This window comes from Nicotiana attenuata, unplaced genomic scaffold (genome assembly GCF_001879085.1).
Source record: "Nicotiana attenuata strain UT unplaced genomic scaffold, NIATTr2, whole genome shotgun sequence".
NCBI classification, from domain to species: domain Eukaryota; kingdom Viridiplantae; phylum Streptophyta; class Magnoliopsida; order Solanales; family Solanaceae; genus Nicotiana; species Nicotiana attenuata.
In genome coordinates this window covers 54,648-78,334 of record NW_017673334.1, presented here as the reverse complement: position 1 = coordinate 78,334, position 23,687 = coordinate 54,648, and the positions used below count along the sequence as shown (strand labels likewise).

The 23,687-nt window shown below is 41.5% G+C and overlaps 1 protein-coding gene across 2 annotated transcripts; it reads left to right on the top strand.

The window, feature by feature from the left end:
• Nucleotides 1-14,660: 14,660 nt before the first annotated feature.
• LOC109216078 (prohibitin-3, mitochondrial-like) lies at nt 14,661-17,965 on the top strand. 2 transcript variants are annotated; one of them, XM_019380207.1, is made up of 2 exons: nt 14,661-15,715; nt 17,650-17,965. In XM_019380207.1, exon 1 carries the CDS (start codon nt 14,882-14,884, stop codon nt 15,713-15,715), a length of 834 nt encoding a protein of 277 aa, XP_019235752.1. In that variant the 5' UTR covers nt 14,661-14,881; the 3' UTR covers nt 17,650-17,965. The 2 variants fall into 2 exon arrangements, with proteins under 2 accessions (XP_019235752.1, XP_019235751.1); XM_019380206.1 differs by having other exon boundaries at nt 14,661-15,719.
• The last annotated feature ends 5,722 nt before the right edge of the window (nt 17,966-23,687 follow it).

Below are 23,687 nucleotides of genomic sequence, written 5' to 3'. Positions count from 1 at the left end.
GTTCCGTTAGCTCCGTTAGGTGATTTCGGGGTTGGGAGCGCGTTCGGAAGGTATTTTGGACGTCCGTAGCTCATTTAAGCTTGAAATGCCGAAGTTTGTATTTTTGAAGCTTCCGGCCCGATAGTGAGTTTTTGATCCGAGGGTTGGAATGGGATTCCGGAAGTTGCAGTAGTTCCGTCGTGTCATTTGGGATGTGTGTGCAAAATTTCAGGTCATTCGGACGAGGTTCGGGTAGGTTTTTGATCGAAAGCGTGTTTTGTTGGAACTTGTAGTTCTTAGGCTTGAATCTTTGATTTTATCGGGTTTCCGGTGTTGTTTTAGGCGTTTTAAGGATTGGTACAAGTTTGAATGAGGTATTAGGTGCTATTGGTACTTTTGGTTGGGGTCCCGGGGGCCTCGGGATGATTTCGGGTGGTTAACGGAGGAATTTGAAGTTAATGCAGCAGCTGAATGTCCCTCTTCTGGTATTTTCGCATCTGCGGCTTGGGAACCACAGATGCGGCGCCACAGAAGCGGATATTTGGCCGCAGAAGCGGCTTATCCCCTTTTCCCTCAAAAGCCGCAAAAGCGGTGCTATTTTCGCAAAAGCGGAGCCGTAGAAGCGGCTTAGGCATCGCAGAGGCGGAGCCGCAGAAGCGGCCCTGCCCCCTTCAATGAACGCCACAGAAGCGGTTGCTTTTCCACATAAGCGGGACCGCAGAAGCGGTCCCTTGTCCGCAGAAGCGGAAATGACTGTTCAGAAATATCAATTTCGAGGATTTAATTTCATAAGTTTGAAAATCGATTGAGAGCTCGGGAGAAGGCGAGTTTGAGTGGGTTTTGAAGAGAAAATCATTGGGTAACGTTTCCTTGATCCCTTTTCATTATATTTCATCATTATATAGCTAAATACATCATTGGAATTCGAATTTAGGATCAAAAGTTGGTTAATTTGGGGTAAAACTTCATACACCAAACTATTGGGTTTTGAGGGGGCATTTGACCTCCGATTTGGGAGATTTTTATATGGTTAGACTCGTGAGAGTACGAGGGTTTTGAAAATGCAAAAATTATTCGATTCCGAGATGTTGGCTGGAGGGGCGTTTTGGTCATTTTACCTATTTTTGCACCCTAGCTTTAATTTTTATAGTGGAATCAGTTGTTTGCAATATTATTTACGATATGTAATTGAATTGAATAGATTTGGGCCATTTGGAGTCGGATACTCGTGGCAAAGGCGTGGTTTTTATTGATTTTGAGCCGGTTCGAGGTAAGTAGCTTGTCTAACCTTGTGTGGGGGACTTCCCCTTAGGATTTGAGTCTTCTTTGTTGATTGTATTCCTTGTACGCGAGGTGACGAGTGCGTGCTAGGATTTATTTGTGGAAAATTGCCCCTTTTAGGCTCTTAGATCCCTGTAGTCACCGAATATAAAGTTGTTCTTGATACGATTGAGTTCCCTGTTATTAGCTTCACCTTTACATGTCTTACTTGGAATTTATTTGCCCCTTTTTGGCTTATTCTTGTTGCCTAATTGACTTTTACTTGTTTCACTGTAGACACTACCCTTCTATAGTCACATTATCACTCCTAACTGCTTGTCTTTATTTGGAAAGCATTATTTCTATCTCTCGTGTAATTAATTGGTCTTAATTGGAAAGAAGTTAGATATCCTATATTCAGTTGATATTTCCTTAATTGTAATTATTTGGTTCATGTTAATTCCTTGTTGTTGAACTTAGTATTATGGAATCGTTGTTTCATATTATTTCTCCCTTGTTGAGTTGTTCTTATTGCGCTTAGTATTTCTCTGTTACGGTTATTCCTTGTGAGTTAGTTGTACCGTCTTTTGGTGGACGGAAATACCTGAGTTGATTCTCTTGCTTTGTTCCTGTATATATTGTCGTTTGTTGTGTTGTACTTGAGATTGTGACGCACGAGGTTTCTGCCGTGCGGTTGAGAATATTGTGATGCACGAGGTTTCTGCCGTGCGGTTGTTGATACTGTGATGCACGAGGTTTCTGCCGTGCGATTGTGAATATTGTGATGCACGAGGTTTCTGCCGTGCGGTTGATTTTGAAGGGTTGCACGAGGTCTTTGCCGTGCTGTTGTTGTTATTGATGTTTTGCACATGCGGCGTAATAAGGCGGGATATGTTATATGCTTATATGTGGGTTGCGCATGTGGCGGAATAAGGAGGGAACATTGTGATGCACGTGTGGCGAAATAAGGCGGTACCTATTATCTTATTATTTGCACACGTGGCGAAATAAGGTGGGCTATGTCAGGGGATGATTGTAGAGAATTGTGACGGCCTGTGGAGGCATTCCTATTTGTTTAATAATGTGATTGTGGGTTGCTTACCGGTATGAGCTTTATCGCTTGGAAGTTGTGAGGAAACATCGTACGTGCGGTCCGTTCTCCTTTTCATGTTTACTAGCTGGTAGAATTTTGTTAGAAACATTTGCACAAGCATACACGTAGCTGAACACCCCTATTAGAGGTGAATTCCTCCTGATTTTGCTAAGGGTGGAGGTACGCCCTCGTTTATCCATTATATTTGTGAGAGTGGCCCTAGTTAGCCAGTTAGTTGTCGGTATGACCATGAGATTGATGGGGCACAGGATGCCAATTGTTAGATTTCAGATGCTGGGTCTTCGCGAGTTGTGGTTTGTCCGAGACTTGGTGAAATTGTGGAAAGAGTTGGATAAGACCTTTGTGAACATCATTGTAGGATATGAGTTATTGACTTGTTTTCCCATTGCTGTGTTGTGACCTTAGGATTTGGATTGTGATTCTGCCGTCATTTCCTATCCTCATTTATTATATTCTCGTTGTTACTTGTTGTATTTTTCCCTTATTGTGAATTGTAGCATTCTTGGTCATTCATGCAGTCTTTACATATTTAAATGTCATTTCCATTGTTCCTATGATTATACTGTTTATTGACCGGTAGGTGCCTTGACTGTTCCTCGTCACTACTCCACCGAGGTTAGTCTTGATACTTACTGGGCACCGCCGTGGTGTGCTCATGCTACTCTTTTACACATTTTTGTTGTGCAGATACAGGTACTCCCACTCAGTTCTGTCAGCCTTGGGAGAAGGCGTAGCGGTAGAGACTTCGAGGTATATCTGCTACGTCCGCAGACCGAGGAGTCCCTTTCCAGTTTTCTGTAATAAGTATAGCTCTTTCAGCATTTCTCCTTTGTATAGATATTCTTGAGTCAGAGCCTCTTATGTATCCCTTAGCTTGTGATTTGTGAGTTTCCGGGTTTTGGGAATTGTTTTAGACTTGTGATGTTGAGTTGTACTTGCCATGCGGCATTCAGTACAGTTTCCTTTAGATATTTGATTTGATTTTCTCTATTTTTCCGCAATTATTATATTTCCGCAAATGTTAGGCTTACCTGGTCATGGGGACCAGGTGCCGTCATGACATGTTCACGGTTGGTGAACTAGGGTCGTGACAAAGTGCACCTTCGGGTTAGGATCGAGCAAATTCTTAGGCTTCATGGTATCGAACAGAGGAATCGAGATCAACCCCGACAAAATCAAAGCCATCGAAGAAATTACGGTGGTAAATAACGTAAAGGTCGTGCAGCGGCTAACCGGGCGGATAGCAGCCTTCGGTCGGTACATATCAAGGTCGTCAGACAGGAGTCACCATTTCTTCTCCTTGCTCAAAAAGAAAAACAACTTTGAATGGACTCCGGAATGCCAATGCGCCTTGGAGGAGTTGAAGCGATACTTAACAAGCCCGCCTTTGCTCCACACCCCAAAAGAGGGTGAAACATTATATTTATACCTGGCTGTATCCGAGATAGCGGTAAGTGGTGTACTGGTTCGAGAAGAACAAGGTACGCAATTCCCTGTTTATTATGTAAGTCGGACCCTGGGTGATGCCGAAACCAGATATCCACACCTAGAAAAGCTAGCTCTCGCATTAATAAGTGCATCTCGAAAATTGAAACCTTACTTCCAATGTCATCATATTTGCGTTTTAACAACATATCCCCTTCGAAACATACTGCTTAAACCCGAATTATCGGGCCGGCTGGCCAAATGGACCATTGAACTCGGGGGATATGATATCGAGTATCAGCCCCGAACGGCTATCAAGTCTCAAATTTTGGCGGACTTTGTAGCCGACTTCACTCCCTCCCTCGTACCCGAGGTCGAGAAAGAACTTTTGCTAAAAAAGGGCACATCTTCCAGAGTATGGACCCTGTTCACTGACGGCGCCTTGAACATAAGAGGATCCGGGCTCGGCATAGTTCTAAAGCCACCTACGGGCGGCGAGATTAGACAATCTATAAAAACTGCAAGGTTAACTAACAACGAAGCCGAGTATGAGGCTATGATTACAGGTCTAGAATTGGCCAAAGGCCTAGGAGCTGAAGTCGTTGAAGCAAAATGCGATTCTCTCTTGGTGGTAAATCAGGTAAATAGGAGCTTCGAGGTTCGGGAAGACAGGATGCAAAGATACTTAGACAAAATTCAAGTCACATTGCAACGCTTCAAAGAATAGACTCTGGTTCACATACCTCGAGAGGAAAACAACGAAGCCGATGCCCTCGCAAACCCGGGGTCGTCTGCCGAGGACGATGACATACTCCCTGGATCTGTTGTTCAACTATCCAAATCAGTGATCGAGGAAGGCCCTGCCGAGATCAACTCCACTAGCCTCACATGGGATTGGAGAATTAAATATATTGATTATTTGGAAAGTGGGAAGCTACCCGCAGACCCAAAAAAGTCGAGGGCCTTGCGAAGCAAAGCGGCCCGATTCTCGCTCGATGAAAACGAAACTCTTTACAGAAGAACTTTCGATGGCCCCCTAGCAGTATGTCTGGGGCCGGGAGACACAGACTATGTGCTTCGAGAGATCCATGAGGGCACCTGCAAAAATCACTCTGGTGCCGATTCCTTAGTTCGGAAAATAATCAGGGCAGGATACTATTGGGATAGCATGGCAAAAGACTCAAAAGAATTCGTCCGCATATGTGACAAATGCCAGAGGTTCGCCCCAACGATCCACCAACCTGGTGAACAACTACATTCAGTCCTGTTGCCGTGGCTGTTCATGAAATGGGGGATGGACATCGTCGGAGCTCTGCCAACGGCGCCAGGTAAAGCTAGATTTATTTTATTTATGACTGACTACTTCTCAAAATGGGTTGAAGCACAGGCCTTCGAAAAAATAAGAGAAAAAGAAGTCATTAATTTCATCTGGGACCATATCATGTGCCGATTCGGAATTCCTTACGAAATAACATGTGATAACGGGAAGCAATTCATCGGAAGCAAATTGACTCAGTTCCTCAAGGACCACAAGATCAAAAGGATCCTATCAACGCCCTACCACCTATGTGCAAACGACCAAGCCGAGTCCACAAACAAAACCATCATTCAAAACTTAAAGAAGAAGTTGGAAAGCGCAAAAAGAAGATGGAGAGAAATATTACCCGAAGTACTTTGGGCATATCGAACAACCCAAAATTGAGCACGGGGGAAACGCCTTTCTCCCTCGTATATGGCACCGAGGCTTTGATACCGGTCGAGGTCGGAGAACCTACCGCCAGATTCCAACGCGCCACCGAGAGCTCGAAAAATGAGGCCATGACTACTACTCTCGAACTATTAGATGAAAAGCGAGAAGCCTCGCTGGTCCGAATAGTCTCACAGAAACAGAGGATCGAAAGATACTACAACAGGAGAACAAATCTCCGACATTTTGGGATCGGGGACTTACTTCTAAGGAAAGTCACCTTGAATACTCAAAATCCTAACGAAGGAAAACTAGGTCAGAATTGGGAAGGACCATACCGCGTCCTCGGGGTGGTTGGAAAAGGGTCCTACAAACTCAACACCATGGAGGGCGAACAGCTTCCAAGCAATTGGAATGTATCGATGCTCAAACGTTATTACTGCTAAAAGCTCAAAGGCCTTAGGTTTCATAGGCATGCGTTGCACTCTTTTCCTTCGATCGGGTTTTATCCCAAGAAGGGTTTTTACCGACAAGGTTTTTAATGAGGCAACATCTATATGCTATCAAGGAAGACCCAACAAGTATTCAAGGCTTCTCTTCAATCAACCTCGGATACTGGGGGTATCCCCCCCCCCCCCCGAAAGGTTGCCTTCTCGGAGAAACCGAGACATGCTAAACAGGGTCCCGATAGGAAAATGATGTACCGGGCCAAACGATCAAACGAACCGTGCCCGTATAGAACAACCGAGCCCCTGATAGCAAGAACATGTATACTTGTACCAAGTAATCAAAAAATATTTTTTCCCCTCCGACAAAGCATCACACGTGCCAAAGAAGTTTGCTATTCTTACAAAAACGGCTCCAAAAGCCAAAAATATCCCTAACACTCGGGGACTGGCGTCAAAAAATCAAAGCCATATGACCTCCGGGTCAAAAGCTTAGAGCTCGTAAGCCCTCAACGACGCAATATCAAGTTGACAAAAAACAGCTCCAGGGCCCAAAAATGTCTCGAACACTCGGGGACTAGCATCCAGAATGCTCGGGGACTGGCGTCGAGAAGCCTTCAAGTTCGCAACAACAGCTCCAGAAGCCAAAAACATCCCGAACACTCGGAGACTGGCGTCAAAAACTCGAAGCCGTATGACCTCCGGGTCGGAATCTTCGAATTTGTAAACCCTCAATGAGGTAACATTAAGGTTACAAAAACAGCTCCAGAGCCAAGAAAACTTTCTATGTCTCGGGGACTGTCGCCAATTGCCATCCCATCGATTTATCAAAAACCCGAGGCCATAAGACCCCATGTCGGCAACCTCGGTCTCGTAAGACCTATATAAGGCAACAACAATATCTGTAAGACCTCAAGCAAGGCATGAACCATACTTGTACCAAGTAACAAAACTGTAAGACCTCAAAGTAAGGCATGTAAAAATTTATAAGACCTCACAAAAGGCATAATCCCGATCTTAAAGATTAAGGCTATATATCGAACTTATAAGACCCCTAAAAAGGCATACCCTCAATATAAACGCCGAAAACTACTACACTCGGGGACTGAAAGGCTCCGGCCAAACACAATGACTACGGTCACAAGGCTGTACCAGCCAAACTAACGTGACTCGGGGACGCCCGACCGTCGCTACAAAATCACAGGCCTTCAATTACTTCGAAAGTACTTCGAAAAGAACCGGTTAAAATAGGCTACCCTCGATATAGGCAAAAGGGCTTCAACCATGTCAGCTCCAAAACTATAGGCTTCGAAACACTCAACCGCCGCGCAAAACCTCCCAGGGTGCTCGATCACCGCCATATAACAACTCGCAATCGAGGTTTTACTGAACCGTCGAAGAGTCACGCAAGCACAATTCTAAAAAGTCCTTAACGAGGGAAAAATAAAGCCTATACTAGAGGTCATACCGACCCAACGCGTAAGAGCCACTATCGCCTGCCCATATAAAAGGTCATACCGACCCAATGCGTAAGAGCCACTGTCGCCAGCCCATATAAAGGGTCATACCGACCCAACGCGTAAGAGCCACTGTCGCCAGCTCATATAAAAGGTCATACTGACCTAAAGCGTAAGAGCCACTACCGCCAGCTCATGAAAAAGGTCGTACCGACCCATCGCGTAAAAGCCTGAGGGCCAGATTTTAATCCAAAAACTTAAGGGTCAATAAGCTCGAGTCGAGACCCGACTGAACCCGAAATAGTTAACCGAATATGCCTAAGAGCAAAAGCATAAGAGCTTAAACGTCGGCTTATACTAAAAGGTCGTACCGACCAGATGCGTTAGAGCCTACAGGCCAGCCCAATGAGCCTCAGGGTCGTACTATAAACCTAAGGTTTCTTCTAATCAGAAGACCAGTTCACCTAGCTAATAACTGACAATCATCAAAGCAAAAGGAAGTGCATGAAGAATAAAGCCCACACGATTTCCTTTATACACATGTATGAAAAATACAAACTCCATTTACAATGTTCCCTGAAAGCACTCTACACAGAATCGGTAAAGAAAGGCCTTATCTACGTCCTCATCGGGGACTATGGCATGTCGACCTCTTTCTCGCTATCATCGGCATCAAACAGAAGTGACTTAGTGTCAGATTCGTTCGCCTTTGCCCGTTTTACCTCTTTCGAGAGGTCAAAGCCCCTAGCATGAATCTCCTCGAGGGTCTCCCTTCGAGACATGCACCGAGCATACTCCCTGCTCCTACCCTTACGGTCAAGAGCCCTCCTCAGCTCAGCTCGAGCATCAGCCGCATCCTTCAGATAAACGGCCACTTTCTTACCGGCCTTAGTTCGGGTCATTACAGCTTCGGCCCGGGCATCCACAACTTTGGCCCTCACTTTCTGAAGCTCATACTCGAGCCTTGTAATCATGTGCGCTCGAACCAAGCTGTTTTCACGAGCTACGCGAAGTTGAACTTCGAAGGCAGAAGCCTTGGACAAAGCGGCCTTTTTCGCCACAACCTAAGCATCCATCCGGGCCTTTAATTCATCGCACTGGCATTTAATTTGGGCAATTTCACTCTCGAGGCGTTCCAGGCTCTCCGACTTCTTCTACAACTGGAATAAACGAAACATCAGCCTATGGGATAGACAAGGGAACATGCACCCCTGAGAAGAAAACTTACCTGCTCTTCAAGGTAGCTTTCGTAGTTCAGGCTTCGACTCGTCTCATACCGCAAGTGTGCCAACTCATCCTCCTTGTCATCACAAAGGAGCCTAAGGGATTTCTCCCCATCCACAGCTTCCTGCAGCCCGGCCTCACAACGAAGCAGCTCAGATTTGAGCTTGTTTAAAGCCTGCGAAGGAAAAACTCGATAAAAAGAATAAAAGTTGCGAAAACCAAGGAATCAACACGGCTGACCAAAATTCACCTAAGAGTAGAGCTGCTGAGCTTCCTCAAAAGTCGAGCGCACATCCGCTAGCCTGGTTCCCTCAACCCCAGTAAAACCACTCCCAGTCGGGACACGATCGCTCAATATATGCGGCCCCCTGGCCTCGAGCATCCCTCGAAGTACCTTAGATGGGAGGAGAAGCCGGCGGCAGGGAACCCTCGTTCTTTGCCTCGGGCACTGCATGTTCGGCCGATGCATCCTCACTAACCCTCCGGGCTGAACTCATCATGCTATGAGCGTCGTGACTCTGCGGAGGCTCTTTTCGCTTATTATTATTATTCGGCCCCGAAGCTGATGATTCTTCCCCCTCTCCGGGAAGGCACGATCTCACCTCAGAGAACTCGCCAATACCTACAAAGACGGAATCAATACGCTTAAAAAGGAAATGCTTTGCTTTCCAAAGAAAGAGTAAAATCGCGTAACACGTACCGTGGTGTTTTGCCTCCCATCTGCCCTTAGACAGATCTCGCCACTTACGACCATCATAGGTCGAATGGATCGCCAACTTCCGAGCCCAATCTATCATATCAGGGACCTCGTAGGGCGCCCATGAAATTGCTGCAGAAAGGAAATAAAAAAAATAAAAAAAATGCATTTACGGAGCTCGCCTCCGCCATGAACAAAGCGAGCAAAACAACAGAGGCACAAGTGTACCACTTACGTACAAAATTCCATTCCTCGATAAACGGCAGGAACTCCATCGGGATAATGTCAGCAGTCCGTACTCGAATGAATCGGCTCATCCATTCCCGGTCTACATCTTCTTCGTCGTCAATGACGAAGGGCCTAGTGGATCGGCATCGTAGGGTTAGCAGGCCTCGATGGTGAAAAGGCCGGTACAACCTGATGAGATGACTAAGCGTAAAATCGAGCCCTGCCCCCTCCGTAAAGAATCGCATCATCAGTACTACATGCCAAAACGACGGGTGAATCTGAGCCAAGTTAGCCCGATACTTCCGACAGAAATCAAGCACCAATCGAGGGGGCCCAACGTGAAAGGGTACGTGTATACGTTCAGAAACCCCTCGGTACGGTCCATAATGCTCTCTTCCGGGGAAGGTACTTGCAGTAGTACTTTCTCCCCCCATCCGCAATCTTTTCTCACTAACTCAAGATGCTCCTCTTCTATCAGAGAGGTAAGCTTCGAAGCATGCTCCCAACGCCCCTGGGCATTAGGAGGTTTTTCTGTAGGAAAATTCCCCCTCAAAACGAAATGTCCTAAAGGCGGCTCGCCTGACTCCGGCGGCGCACCACCAACCAAACAGGGGTCAGAGGCGGAACTCCCTTCTCCTTGCCGGACGAATCCTGGCGCAGCAACCATAAATGTGGCAAAGTCAGAAAATTGGAGCGGAAAATCTGAGCAAGGATTCCCAAGTTAAAATAGTGGAGAACCTAACACAGAGAGGAGAACTCTATACTCAGGATAGCGGAATCCTTTTTTAAAAAAAGACAAACCTATATATATATTGAAACAAGTGGTGACTATCCGCCCACCTCAAAGGCCAGTTAAAAGTATAGCTAAGCCACTATCACTTTGGGGAGACGTACCAGCGCGATGGCCTCGATCATCTTATAAACATGTCATGCAATTTATGTGGCCGAACAGCATTTCGCGGATCAAAAACCCTTGCATCAACAAGCCTCGAGATGGTACCCGATCTCGAGGGCCTCTATCAGAAGGAAGATAGGCTCTAAGGAGCCGTTGATATTATTACGTTCCCGGAGATGGTACCCGATCTTGAGGTCTTCTACCAAAAGGAGGATAGGCTCTAAGGAACCACTGATATCGTTATGAGCCTCGAGATGGTACCCGATCTCGAGGTCTTCCATCAAAAGGAGGATATGACTTAAGGAACCATTGGTATCGTTATGAGCCTCGAGATGGTACCCGATCTCGAGGTCTTCTATCAAAAGGAGGATAGGCTCTAAGGAACCATCGATATCGTTACGAGCCTCGAAATGGTACCCGATCTCGAGGTCTTCTATCAAAAGGAAGATAGGCTCTAAGGAGCCACTGATATCGTTACGAGTCTCGAGATGGTACCCGATCTCGAGATCTTCTATCAGAAGAAAGATAGGCTCTAAGGAGCCATTGATATCATAACAAGCCTCGAGATGGTACCCGATCTCGAGGACCTCCATCAAAAGGAAGATAAGTTCTAAAAAACCTACTCATGTGGGCTTGACCTCGAGGTGGTACCCTACCTCTAGAATTTCTGCTATTGCAAGTGCGGGTCATTTACCCAATCGTCCGGCCCCCGAGATACCTGGCTTGAGCCAAATTTTGCTCAATAACTACTGATAAAACCTTAGGGCTATTTCTCGCCTTCAGGTCCAGTTAAACGTTCTCTTGATTACTTTAATCCAGGGGTTATCTGAACCCAGGCGAACCCCCATCCGTGATCTATCTGCAATGCCTTACAGTTGCCTTCGTTCTAAGTTCAAAACAAGTTTCCAGACCGCCCAAGCTTGAGCGAACTCTCACTCGAAGACTGCTTTCAAAAGCCTAAAGGTTGTCTTTATTCTCGGGCATCCGAGCAAGTTTCCCCTCGAAGACTGATTGATAGGGTCTGAAAGGCTAGGTTCGTTCTATAAATTCGAAGCCCTATTTTCACTCGGGATCCCAGTGGCCTGTGCCTATCCAACCCGGGTTCAGTCCAAGGGATGACAAAGGGCCCCACAGGATATCGTAATAATCAATCAGGAGCCGAGGGAATACCTACACCCTGGGCCCGATGTTCGGATCAACCGGTAGAGTCGTGCATCCAGATTCTTCACAAATGCAAGTAAAGGAAAAACCAACATAAATCAGAGACAAATTGAAGAAACGTCTTTTCATTAATGAACGTTGGTTACAAAAAGCCCGTGAAGGGACCTTACACATGATTACAAAAGCCCACGAAGAATCCTTACACAGAAACAAAGAAGCAAAAGTAACAGCTAAAAGTCTAAACTACTCTCGGGAGTACATCCTCGGGAGCAATGTCTTCGGGAGTCATATATCCGGAAGCCTGATCTCAGCCCCCTCACCGACGGCGTCTTGAAGGACGAGGAAGAAGCAGAAAAAGATGAAGAAAAGGGAGTAGCTCGCCAAAGAGCAAAAGCTTCTACCAGACCAAGGAAAATACGGCCCTGATAGAAGATTTGGCGAGCCTAGGCCCTACCTGCACGGCTACTTTTAGTCCACTTCTTGGGACATTGTGCCGTGCAAGCTAGTATCCGGTAGTGCCGCATCACCCCACGGAAATCAAAAGGGATGAGGCGTCACCCCAGGCTGAAGTAGGGAGGTGAGCAGCGGTGTAAAGTTCGAACGTCCTCCTGAGCAGCGGTGTAAAACTCGAATACCTTCCTGGGTAGGAAGAAATCGGCGCCCTTATCTCGTCGTCTCGAGCCAACGACGACAGCAGTAACAACAACAACAACAACAATAACAACAACAAACCAGTGCGATCCCGCTCAGTAGGGGAAGGCTCTGGGAAAGAGCCATGGCATAACTGATGGGAACTCTGCCATGTGACCCTGTGATCACAGGCTTTAAACATGGGGAATGTATCTGGATGAAGGCGAAGAGAAGAGAGGAATAAAAGGCTGTTGGAGAACGATTGAATGAAGTCTAGGTTCAAGAGGGCTTCCATTTATAGAAAGGAGGGGGCATAACCAACAGCGCAATCAATGCCTCTGGGAAACGTACGACGACGCAATCAATGCCTATTGGGAAACGGATCAGCGGCGATATTACCGCCTTGAGAAGATAAACTGGCGCTACATCAAGTGTTTCTCGGAAAGACGTACCCATAGGACGTCTCAGTTATCGGGAAAGCAGACGCCATGAGCATGACACCATCGCAAGAGGCTCGAGGGGATCGGTGTGAAGATCGTTTCTTATCATTTTATTCTAAGAAACGCGGGGACTATCTGTATACGGTAAAAATCAGAGGGCTCGATTTTGTGACCACTAGGGCGCCTAAAAATAACCACTCCCGGGAGGCTCGAAGTCTAGCCCAGAGTTCGCCCCCGAGGGTTCGTGATGATCGGCCTCAAGGCAATACAAACCAACGACTGCAACACACCAGCGGGAAGCTCCCAAGGCACATGGTCAAGACTGACAAAGCCTGCAAGGGAAACACTAGTCTGTATCAGACTAGTGGGTAGCTGTTCCAGCTATGTTTCTTTGTAATAATTACTCATGTATTATGATGGGATTTCCCTCCTTATATAAAGGGGATCCTTGTCATTTTGTAAGGGGATCTAATACACAAGATACTTCATTTCAATACAAGAACATTCTTTCTACTCTCTAACTTAAACATACTCCCTATTTGACTCTGTTGCTTACATTTATTGTGTATCATTAATCGTTCTTCGCTTATTGCTCGTTATTAGCCATAAAGAGCCGCAATCAAAACCCTGATAGTTGTTAATCCCCATCGAGAGCCCTTGGTCGGGCGTCTAACTCGGCATCGAAGCCCCGCACGTGCTAGCTCGAGGCCCCGATTCTCAACCATTTGGTTTGGTTTCTAAAGCCATCTTCAATCTCTTATATTGTTTTCTAATATCGTCGCTCAGTATCCACTGCTTAATAACTAGCATAAAAATAGATCACATATTTTTAGAACCACAAAATCAAATCTAATTGTTATTACCATTTTCAAGGTAAACATTCTTCTTCAGCATTTTCAGCAACCTCGTGAGCAACATCACCATTTTCATCATCCTCTCAACCTAAAGCTTCATCATCACTATCGTTTTCTTCTTCGACAATTGCTTTTTCGGAAATTGTTCTTCCATTTAAGTTTGTGCTGAATTTATGTCCAAGTCTTCTTCCTCCTCCTCATCAACACCCTCTAATGCTAAACTCCTTGAAACAGATTCTATACTAACAGGCATGTACTCGTCAACTAATCTAGACATTGATTTTGTTCTTTTTTTACTGGTATACTTTGATGGCTCTATGTTCTTTTTCCTCCTATCACGCGTAGAAATCTCGGCATTTCCTTTACTTGGGGAAGCTTCAGAAGTATCTACATTTCGTTTCCTGGTAAAAGTTTTTGAAGGCTCAGCATTTGCTTTACTAGGCGAAGCTTCTTGTGTTTTTGCATTTTGTTTTCTCTTGGAGGCTTTGAAGGCTGTGCAATTGCTATCGTTGCTGAATGAGTATGTTTCTTAGCAATTGATTTCTTCCTCATGTTACCTACATCCAAATATGCAATGTCGCATTTAACAATTTGAAACTTATGATCGGAATAAGAAAAATAAGCCCCAATTCCAACACACATCTATGACTAGACGGCAATCGGCCAGTGGTTTATCAATATTAGGTCGCCAGTCCCAAAATCTAAAATACAGAGACCAGAGGTAGTCCAAGAAGCAAATATAACCACCCACGCCATATAAGATATGGTTATACACAACCCAATCGAACTTGAACATGCACATGAACGAATCCCTTTACAAAATCCCATATCACAAATGTAAGAAACGAAAAAAAAAAAGGAATTTAAGATTTACCAAAATTGACAAGTTTTGAGGAACTATACAGCGCTTGTTGGGTCTATAGAGATGATTCCACCCAAAATCGAAGCTTGATTAATGTCGGATGCCGCCAGAAACTACCGTGTTCGGAGGTTCAGAGAGAGAGAGAGAAAAGAGAGTAGAGAGTAGAAAGAGAAACCGATGGAAAATTTAGGTGAAATAAAGTTTTTCAAACTTTAATAGGTGACCCGCAAGTTTTGAAAATATTAAAAAGACCCATACTATCTTAACCCATTCATTTAGCCAGTTTCCAATCCAAAAAATTCTTAACAATTCTTCTCTAAAAACTAGTTATACGAAAAGATACAAAGTGTAATGGGCTTTAATAATTCTGCAAATCCAAACCCGCCTGCTCAATTGAGGTGTTTAGGTTTTTACTTGCAGAACAATCCAGACCCTTCTCTATAACCCCTCAATCTTCTTGTTCTTCTTTTCTCTTAAACCCTTATCAAAATCTCACTCTCTCTCTGTTTTCTACACACAACAATGGGTAGTAGCCAAGCTGCAGTTTCATTCCTCACAAACCTTGCCCGAGCCGCTTTCAGCCTCGGCCTCGGGGGCGCAGTTCTCAATTCCTCCCTTTACACCGTCGACGGCGGCCAACGCGCCGTTCTCTTCGACCGCTTCCGTGGAGTCATCGACGAAACTGTCGGTGAAGGGACCCACTTTTTAATCCCATGGCTACAAAAGCCCTTCATCTTCGATATCCGTACTAGGCCCCACACTTTCTCCTCAATCTCCGGAACGAAAGATCTCCAGATGGTTAACCTCACTCTCCGTATCCTCTCTCGCCCTCAAGTCTCCCGCCTCCCCGACATTTTCAAAACCTTAGGTACCGAATATGACGAAAAGGTCCTCCCTTCGATCGGCAACGAGGTACTCAAAGCCGTCGTGGCTCAATTCAACGCTGATCAGCTCCTCACGGAGCGTCCACAGGTCTCCGCTCTCGTTCGTGAGAGCCTGATCCGACGCGCCAAGGATTTCAACATCGAGCTCGATGATGTGGCGATCACGCACTTGTCGTATGGAGCTGAGTTTTCGAAAGCTGTGGAGCAGAAGCAGGTGGCTCAGCAGGAGGCTGAGAGGTCGAAATTCGTGGTGATGAAGGCTGAGCAAGAGAGGAGGGCGGCGATTATTAGGGCTGAAGGAGAGAGTGAATCAGCTAAGCTGATTTCGGATGCTACTGCGGCTGCTGGAATGGGTTTGATTGAGCTGAGAAGGATAGAAGCTTCGAGAGAAATTGCTGGGACTTTGGCTAAGACTCCTAATGTTGTTTACTTGCCTAAGCAACAGAATATGCTTCTCGGACTCAATCGTTGAGTAGGTAATCATTTGATGAAAATGCTAGTAGTTTGCTTATGTATTTATCTTTTGGTAAAATCCTATGTTTCATATTTTGATTGTTTTCATTATTGTTTTTAATTTCGTTGAGTTTGTTATGGGTCGATCAACTTATCTCAAAAATTTCAAAGTCACCAGACCTCTCTGTGACCAAAGGGAGACAAACTCGCAGTAGAAATATCAAATTAATTCACTTGATCTATCATTTTTGTAAGGTTTATATTTTTTAAGGATTAGTTTTGCTTTTATATTTAATCTGGACTTAAAATAATTTACTTTTTAGCAAAATAAAATTTAGTTTTCTAAGATTGTAAGAGAAACAATGGTTGAGCAAATTTGCCATACATAAGTAATAATTATAAAAAATGCTTTTGTTCTACTTAAAGAAATTAGTTAAAGGTCACTTTCTTTGACTCTTGGAAGGAAAAAAGTTCTGATATCATGGGACAGAAGATGTAATGAATTGAAAAATCAGGACACTGTAGTTAAAAGTGGTGGAGCACAGAGATTAAATTGGAGAGCAGATAAGGAGATTCCGTTCACGTTTTGAAGGCTTGATTGCTTTTCTTTAAGACTATATAAAGAGAGAAAATTCATGATTTCATCATAGTTCCAGTGATAAGAGGTTCGGTGGGGATTATTGAGAATGTTTCATGTTTAGTATGTGGTGATTGTTGAGCATGTTGAGTGGTCATTGTTGAGGATCCTACTCCTTGCGTTATGATTTTATTCAATGAAGGAAACAGTTAGGGAAAATGTCTTGATGATTTGTTATTTAGTGTGTTTAAGATGATTAAACATTAAATGGCATAACCTTGTATAACATGTTGAAAGGCTATTGCACCAGTCTCTCAAGGTTCTTTGATGGACTAGTTCCTACTTACAGAAATTTTCTTGGTTGTGTGATAAAAAAGATTGCATCTGTTTTGTCACATCTTGCGGAGCTCCATTGCATTTTGGAACTTTATTAAACTAGCAAGTTCCTCAGAGTGATTGGAGATAACATTCATTCAACAATGATGAATTGCTATATACTTAGTTGTATTTTCAACCATCCTGCTGTTTCTATGTGACCTTGCCTCCTATGGGATTTACTCCATCTCTCTTCTCTGTTCGTGTTCTTTGCTGTGGTAATCAAGATTTGCTTACTTGCTGGTGATCTTTTTGTTATAAATTACTAAGAGAACTATTACTACCGATCAAAAAAGAAAATTATTCAATATTAGCTTTCGGCGGTAGATCCTAATGGCTAGTAAGTAAGATATTGATCTTAGCATAACATGTGCTGATGATCAAGAGTAAAGGTCTTACCAACTTTTAAGAATCAAAGCTTTTTCGAACACTTTCATCGGCGGCTGAATATGACCCAATCTTTTGCTCTTGTTGTGTCATTTGCCCTTATTACTGAATTGAGGTATTATTTGTTTTTGTGAACTATGTTACTCCCTCTGGTCCACTTTAATTGATTTTTGGTCTTTTTTTTGTGATCCACAGTATTTGGTTTTTTCATATATAAAGAAGGAATCAACTTCTTTTTTCCAAAGTTGCCTTTGGAGTAATGAGCCTAGGAGTAATTAATGCTAAAAGATGGGTTCCTTATTATGTGTGAAAACAGTCAAAAAATTAGTTAAGGTGGACCGGAAGTAGTAGCAGTTTGAGGCTATTGTGAACCTTGTATTAGATAGTACTCCCTCCGGTCCAAAATAAGTGATTTTATTTTGGAGCGGAGGGAGTAGGGTTTTATCGCTGAGTTTAAGACTGATGCTTTTGCTGACTTCCTCAAATGAAGCGGACTGTTATTTTCATTCTTACCTAATCCTCTGGAAATAGTGTACTTTGTGGTCAAATATTTGCTTATCTTTCGCTTGTTGCCTTGTTCAATGTTCATTATGGTTTTGATTGTTCTCTTTCAGGTGGATTCTTTAATGGTGGTGTATTTTTCTGCTATTCTTGGTAGCTTCCGCGGCCTCTTTTTACCGTCTTTTTTCGCTTCAAAGATGACACCTTGGTTCATCCGGGACAGTGTATGTTAGCATCGTACGAAGAAAACCAGCAACATTGAGCATGTTTCTATTTGGCTCCCTTTATGATCCATGTCATAGTGTTTTATTTAGACAATCCCATCGCTGTTCTCCACAGCTTCCCTATTTGCTAACTTGGTTTAAATAATTTTCTGTGTCACTCAACATTTTGAAGAGCCTAATGCAAACTCTTGCACGTGAATCTCCAGAATCAGTATTCTCTTGCGGTGAAATTTGGTTCTCGATTTCAACAGAAAGCATTTGTTTGGTCAAACATAGTTTGTGAAAGAAAAGTAATTGGCAGACCTTGTTTTGGATTTTTTTTCAAATAAAAAAAATATATTTTCCTGAGATATGGCAAACAAGTGCAGTGTGCTTCCCACTAGTTTTACGGTCAAATTAAGATCAGAGTCGAGACTTATTTTTCAATGTAGTTCATCACTAATCTAAATCTGATTTGATCCTTGTTTAGCTAAATTTGATTGTTATCGAGGATTCAACTCAATTGTCGTATGAGCAATCTGCAAATCAAGATTTTATCTTTTCACCATATTAAATTAAATTAAATCTTTCAACAAATTTATCATTCGATTCAATCATTCTTTATTATAGAACATTACTTGACCGCTCTTACCACATTAAGATGTTGGACCTCATTTCCGTATGTTAAGATATTAAGATAGGAAAGCAAATAATTCACACCTTTAATCCGACAGCAAACATTATATAAAGCTGCAAAAAGCCTCAAGGCACTTGCTAAGGTAGAAAGAATTTCAACTCATCGGTACTTGTAGCATTACAATTAGTAGACTTCCAGCAGTACAAATTTCCAAAAGAAATGCATAATAAGAGAAGAGAAAGAACGAAGAAACCTAGACAATAAAAAGAATAACTGACACCTTACAATCGAAAAAAGCTGATGAATCTGATTCCTGATAGATCAGAAGGCCTGCCTTGCCTGTTAATGCACAACAGGAAAGCAAATTCTTATAATCTTGGCGTCAATGTTATCACAATCTTTACTTTCTGTAACCATTGTTGGCGCTTCGTAATTTTTCTACCTTTCTATTGGCACATAAAGTGAGAGACCCAAATTGATAGCTGGAAGCACACCGATTTCCATGGAAATGCCATGGTAGCATGTGGAGTTTTTTTACCGTTCCATAAGTGACAAGCAAAGCACGAGTAATTGGTGCTCACAACTTAATTGATTAACTTGGACTGCTAACAATCAGAGGATGGACGAATCTCAACGATCTACCATGAGGTACGAATTGCTTCGGTTGGTAGCTCTTTTTTGTTGGGCATATACTATTAACCATGCGTTTAGATATAGTATATTCTGACAATTGTCATGGTTAAAAGTCTAAGTGGGAGATTGTTGGGATATATACTATTAACCATGGATTTGGTTTAGATATAGTATTTATTATGATAATATTGTTCATTCAATTTTAATAAAGTTTTAATAGATCATATATTAGTCGGTGTCCTTTGCTTATATAGTAGTAGATGATTTAGTATATAGAGTTTAGCTTATACACGGAAGATTAAATCATCGGTTCTTATAAGTATAAAGTTTGAGTTCACAATCTAATGATGGAATTGGAAAACCATCAGGAATGATTGTAACACAAGATTAAATATAATTTATCTTGATTATGGGAATTGTTTAATTCAACTTCTTGTGCTAGTACATTTTGTATGTATTGAACGGACCAAGTAGAGATAAGTATTTTATACTGACTTAATAAAATAAACTCTCTAGCCAATAAATGTACTTATACTCTTAATCTTGATATAATTATTATTAGCTGTGTAGATTATTATTGTTTTGATTTATTAAAAGGCAAGATTCTTTCGTGGGTCAATATGCCTGGTAAATTGGATAATAATAATGTACATTGGCGAAGTAATAGTTAGTTGATGGAATCCATGTCTCGGTTTAGAGATTGATGATACACCTTTATGAAAGCTTATAAGTTTTCATGTGTAAACCCGGCCGGTGGATTTTGTATCTGACACATGAAATAAGTTAAGCGAAAGTCTAAAGGAAATAATCAATAAATTAAATCGTCAGTAATTTAATGTAATTGATTAGTATCTGAATCTTAACATGGGGAGTTAAATAAGATTTAATGGATGAATTTCGAAATTGAATAAGGAGTGCAATTACGAATTTTTAGTGGAATAATTCGTAATTAATTATGGTTGATATTAATTTCGAAAATTATAAATTAATTCCATAACTGGAAGCCTTGTTAATTAAATTTGTGGTCCCTGCTGTGCCTAAATTTTATACTTCTCCATCTGAGTTGGTTCTATTTATTTTTGGATTGTATAATTCTTGCATTATATAATATACTTTGCATGAATGATTCTTTTCCCATCGAAATTTATCATTCGAGATGCATGTATGTATATAAATATTGAATGCAGTACTGAATTTTAGTATTCATGTTTTGACTTATTATGATCTATTTAATATTTTTATCTCAACTCCACAATGACTTTATGTAATTTGTCGTATTACTTGTTAAAATTTTCTTTTAGTGATAAGACATTAATTTAAAGGATGCAATATATGTACTTTTTGTTAGAAGGAATTTAATTCCGATTTCTGGGCAAAATAAGAGATGGATATTTGTTTTATTTTTCGAATAACTCTTGAGTTTTTGAGCTTGATAAATATTTTATCTCTTGTGGTACATGAATGCATGACTTGTTATTGTATATTAATGTCTCTCCTGAACAGAACAATAATAGTCTACCTCATAAGAGAATATGTTCTTCAAAATTGAGTAAAACTTATCTGTGCACTTTTGTCTAAGTCATATTAATCTAGATAGGATTTCAAGTTGGTCAAGGATGGACCTTAAGGTTCATTGAAGTAGAGACACTACAACTTGTAGATCCTGTTTGGAAGGAAATTTGACTAAAGTTGTTTCCCTTCAAAAGGAAAAAAGCTAGTGATAAGCTAGAATGAATTCCTTCTGATTTGTATGGTTAAATGAACATACTGGTGAGAGATAGTTTTGAGTATTTTGTGACGTTCATAAATGATTATCAAATAAATTAATATATTTATTTGATGCACCGTAATCTTAATGAATTAAGTAAATCAAGATTTTAAGACTTGAAACGGAGAAGCACCAAGGAAATATATTAAGTTACTGCAATTTGATTGTAGTAGCGAGCACCTCTCTAAAGCGTTCTTTTGTTACTTATCAGAATAAGGGATTACATCTCAATTGACTACACCGTAAACTCCATAATAGAGTGGTGTGGTAGAAAGAAAAATAAGTCTCTTTTTGGACATGGATAGATTAATGACTGTTATTCAGATTGCCTTATTTGTTTTTGAAATATTTCCTAGAAACTGACAAATTCATTCTTATTTAGTTCCTTCTAAGTTAGTACCTAGGGCATCTGTAGAACAGTGGACTGAATGTAAGCTCAGTCCGTGGCATGTTCAGATATAGGATTTGTCCTGCATATGTGCTGAAAGGGAAAGTGATATGTAAGTTGGAACTTAGAAGATAGTGCATGTTTATTGAATATCCAGAAAATGAATGGAGTATCATGTCCTAAGAAAATAAGGCAAATGACGATTCAAGAACATCAAAACCACAAGTCGGAATTGACGTTCCATTGCATTTGAGTAGTGGGAGAAACGTTAATAGACATAATATGCCTTTATCGAGTGGAGTGATTTTGAACAGTGAACACTATAGTAAGAAGTCACTAATATTTCAATTCCTAAGGTAATGAAGGTAATATTAGTAGTACTTCGTCGTAGTGGGAGAATGCTAAAGAAAATCATAGTTCGGTGTACACTCTTGGGATAGTTTCAGTAACAGGATCCCTGAAGAGTTTAATCCCAAACTAGATGGTTACGACAAAGCACTACTGGACAAATATTGCATCAGAAATAACTTGGCAAGATTCTTTAACAAAACTTATTTGGTGAAGATGTTTAATAGTCATGTAAAAGAATGCCTGAGAAAGTTGTAGATGCATGGTTATGAGTCTAAGAGGTAGATGAAGGATTCGCAAGCAGGGTGATTGTTTATTTTATGTTGACCGCGTCGCATGGATAGTTCGCGAGTGGAGTAATAGATGCATCTATGGTTCGAGCCGTTCGACCCTCGGCAGTGCACAGTTTACTTTTATGTTGGATCGGGTCGTACGTCCCATGGTGATTATTTGTGCATGCTTGTATTGCTTGCCTTGAAACTTATTAAAGTTGTTATAGCCTCTTTACGGCTTGATAATAATTGGATAAATAATGAAAAGGAAATTTTGGGGAAAACTTCATATCGAAGAAATTAATTTCTTACTTGTTTCCTTCTATTGGATTAGAATCATGTCTATAGAAATCCGCGATTTAATGTTTTATTGACGTCACATTATTGGACCCTTAGTAAGTGTCGAAGTCGACCATCTCGTCTCTACTTCTTCGAGATTAGGCGGGATACTCATTGAGTACACGTTGTTTTGGTACTCATACTACACTTCTGTGCATTTTTGTTGCACAGGTTCAGGTGTTGTTAGTGGCCTATTAGGCGTAGCAGCGCGGATGATTCTGGGACTAGGTGAGTTGCATTGTTCGAGGCGGCTCGCAGCTAGTATAGTCCCTTTTCCAGCATAATATATTTACTTTCTGTCCACTGTATTCCAGACGGATGTTGTATTTTATTTCTGTCTTAGTAAATGCTCATGCACTTGTGATATCGGGTTCTGGGATGGTTTTGAAATATTTTGTATTGATTGCTTATTATTTAATTTGAATTGAGGCAGTTCTCTTTTTACTTATGAAATTTAAAGGAAAATCTTGGCTTTCAAAATTGCTAAAATTCGGAATCTAATTAAGTATTTTAGTTGGCTTGCCTGACATCAGTATCCGGCGCCACCACGACCCTTAGTGGATTTTGGGTCGTGACATATTGTGTATCCTAGAAATAGGAAGAACATAATATATGCCTTGAGCTCATAGTATAATTATAAGGTGAATGGAAATCAATATCATATTTATTTTAATTCTTGAAACTGCTTAAAACGGTTATTCTCCGAGTTTGGTTACAGGTTGGTGGTCATGAATTTGACGAACTCCGATTGACCTGAAACTTGGTAGGTTCATTGAAATCGATCAAGTGAGAAAAACTCACTGAATCATGCTGTTTTTCGGCATTTTGAGGTCATTTAGATAGGTTTTCAAGCAGTTTATTAAATTGAATTTGTTAAAAATATTATTCTTTATATATCGGCTATATTTGTGTTAAATCTGAAACATGATGGTTTAACTTGATATGATATATAGCAAGAATGCAAATCACATGGATTTAATCCTAAATACGCCAAAAATAATTTATTCAAATTTGGTCTAGTTTTGGCGATCGTGAATTTCACGAACTCCGAATGACCTGAAATTCGGTAGGATCATCGAAAACGATCATATAAGAAGAACTCACTGCTATGCATTGAATCACAATGTATTTTGACGATTTGGGATCGTTTAGATGAGTTTTTTGAAGATTTGGCGGATTAAAATGTGATTGACATACGAAAAGTCATTCTTTCTATCATTTTATTTATGTCTAATCTGGAACATGATAACACATGTTAATTTGACATGAATTGGTAAATGATAAGAATGTAGGTCATATTTTAAATTCTTAAAAAATGCTTAAAATGGTAATTTTCCAAATTTGGTTGCAATTTTTGGAGATTGTGATTTTAACGATCTTCGATTGATATGAAATTTGGTAGGCTTACCAGAAACAGCCCAGTGAACAATACTCACTGCTATGCAGTGAAGAACGTTAATTTTAGAGTTTTAAGACTGTTTAAATGGGGTTTTGAGCATTTTTTTTAATTATGGAACTTAATCCTCAGAGAAAAGTTCATGGTTGTGATAAAGTGGTGATAGG

Excerpts from the sequence above, each read along its gene's own strand:
- LOC109216078 (XM_019380207.1), top strand. The coding sequence starts at position 14,882 with ATGGGTAGTAGCCAAGCTGCAGTTTCATTCCTCACAAACCTTGCCCGA.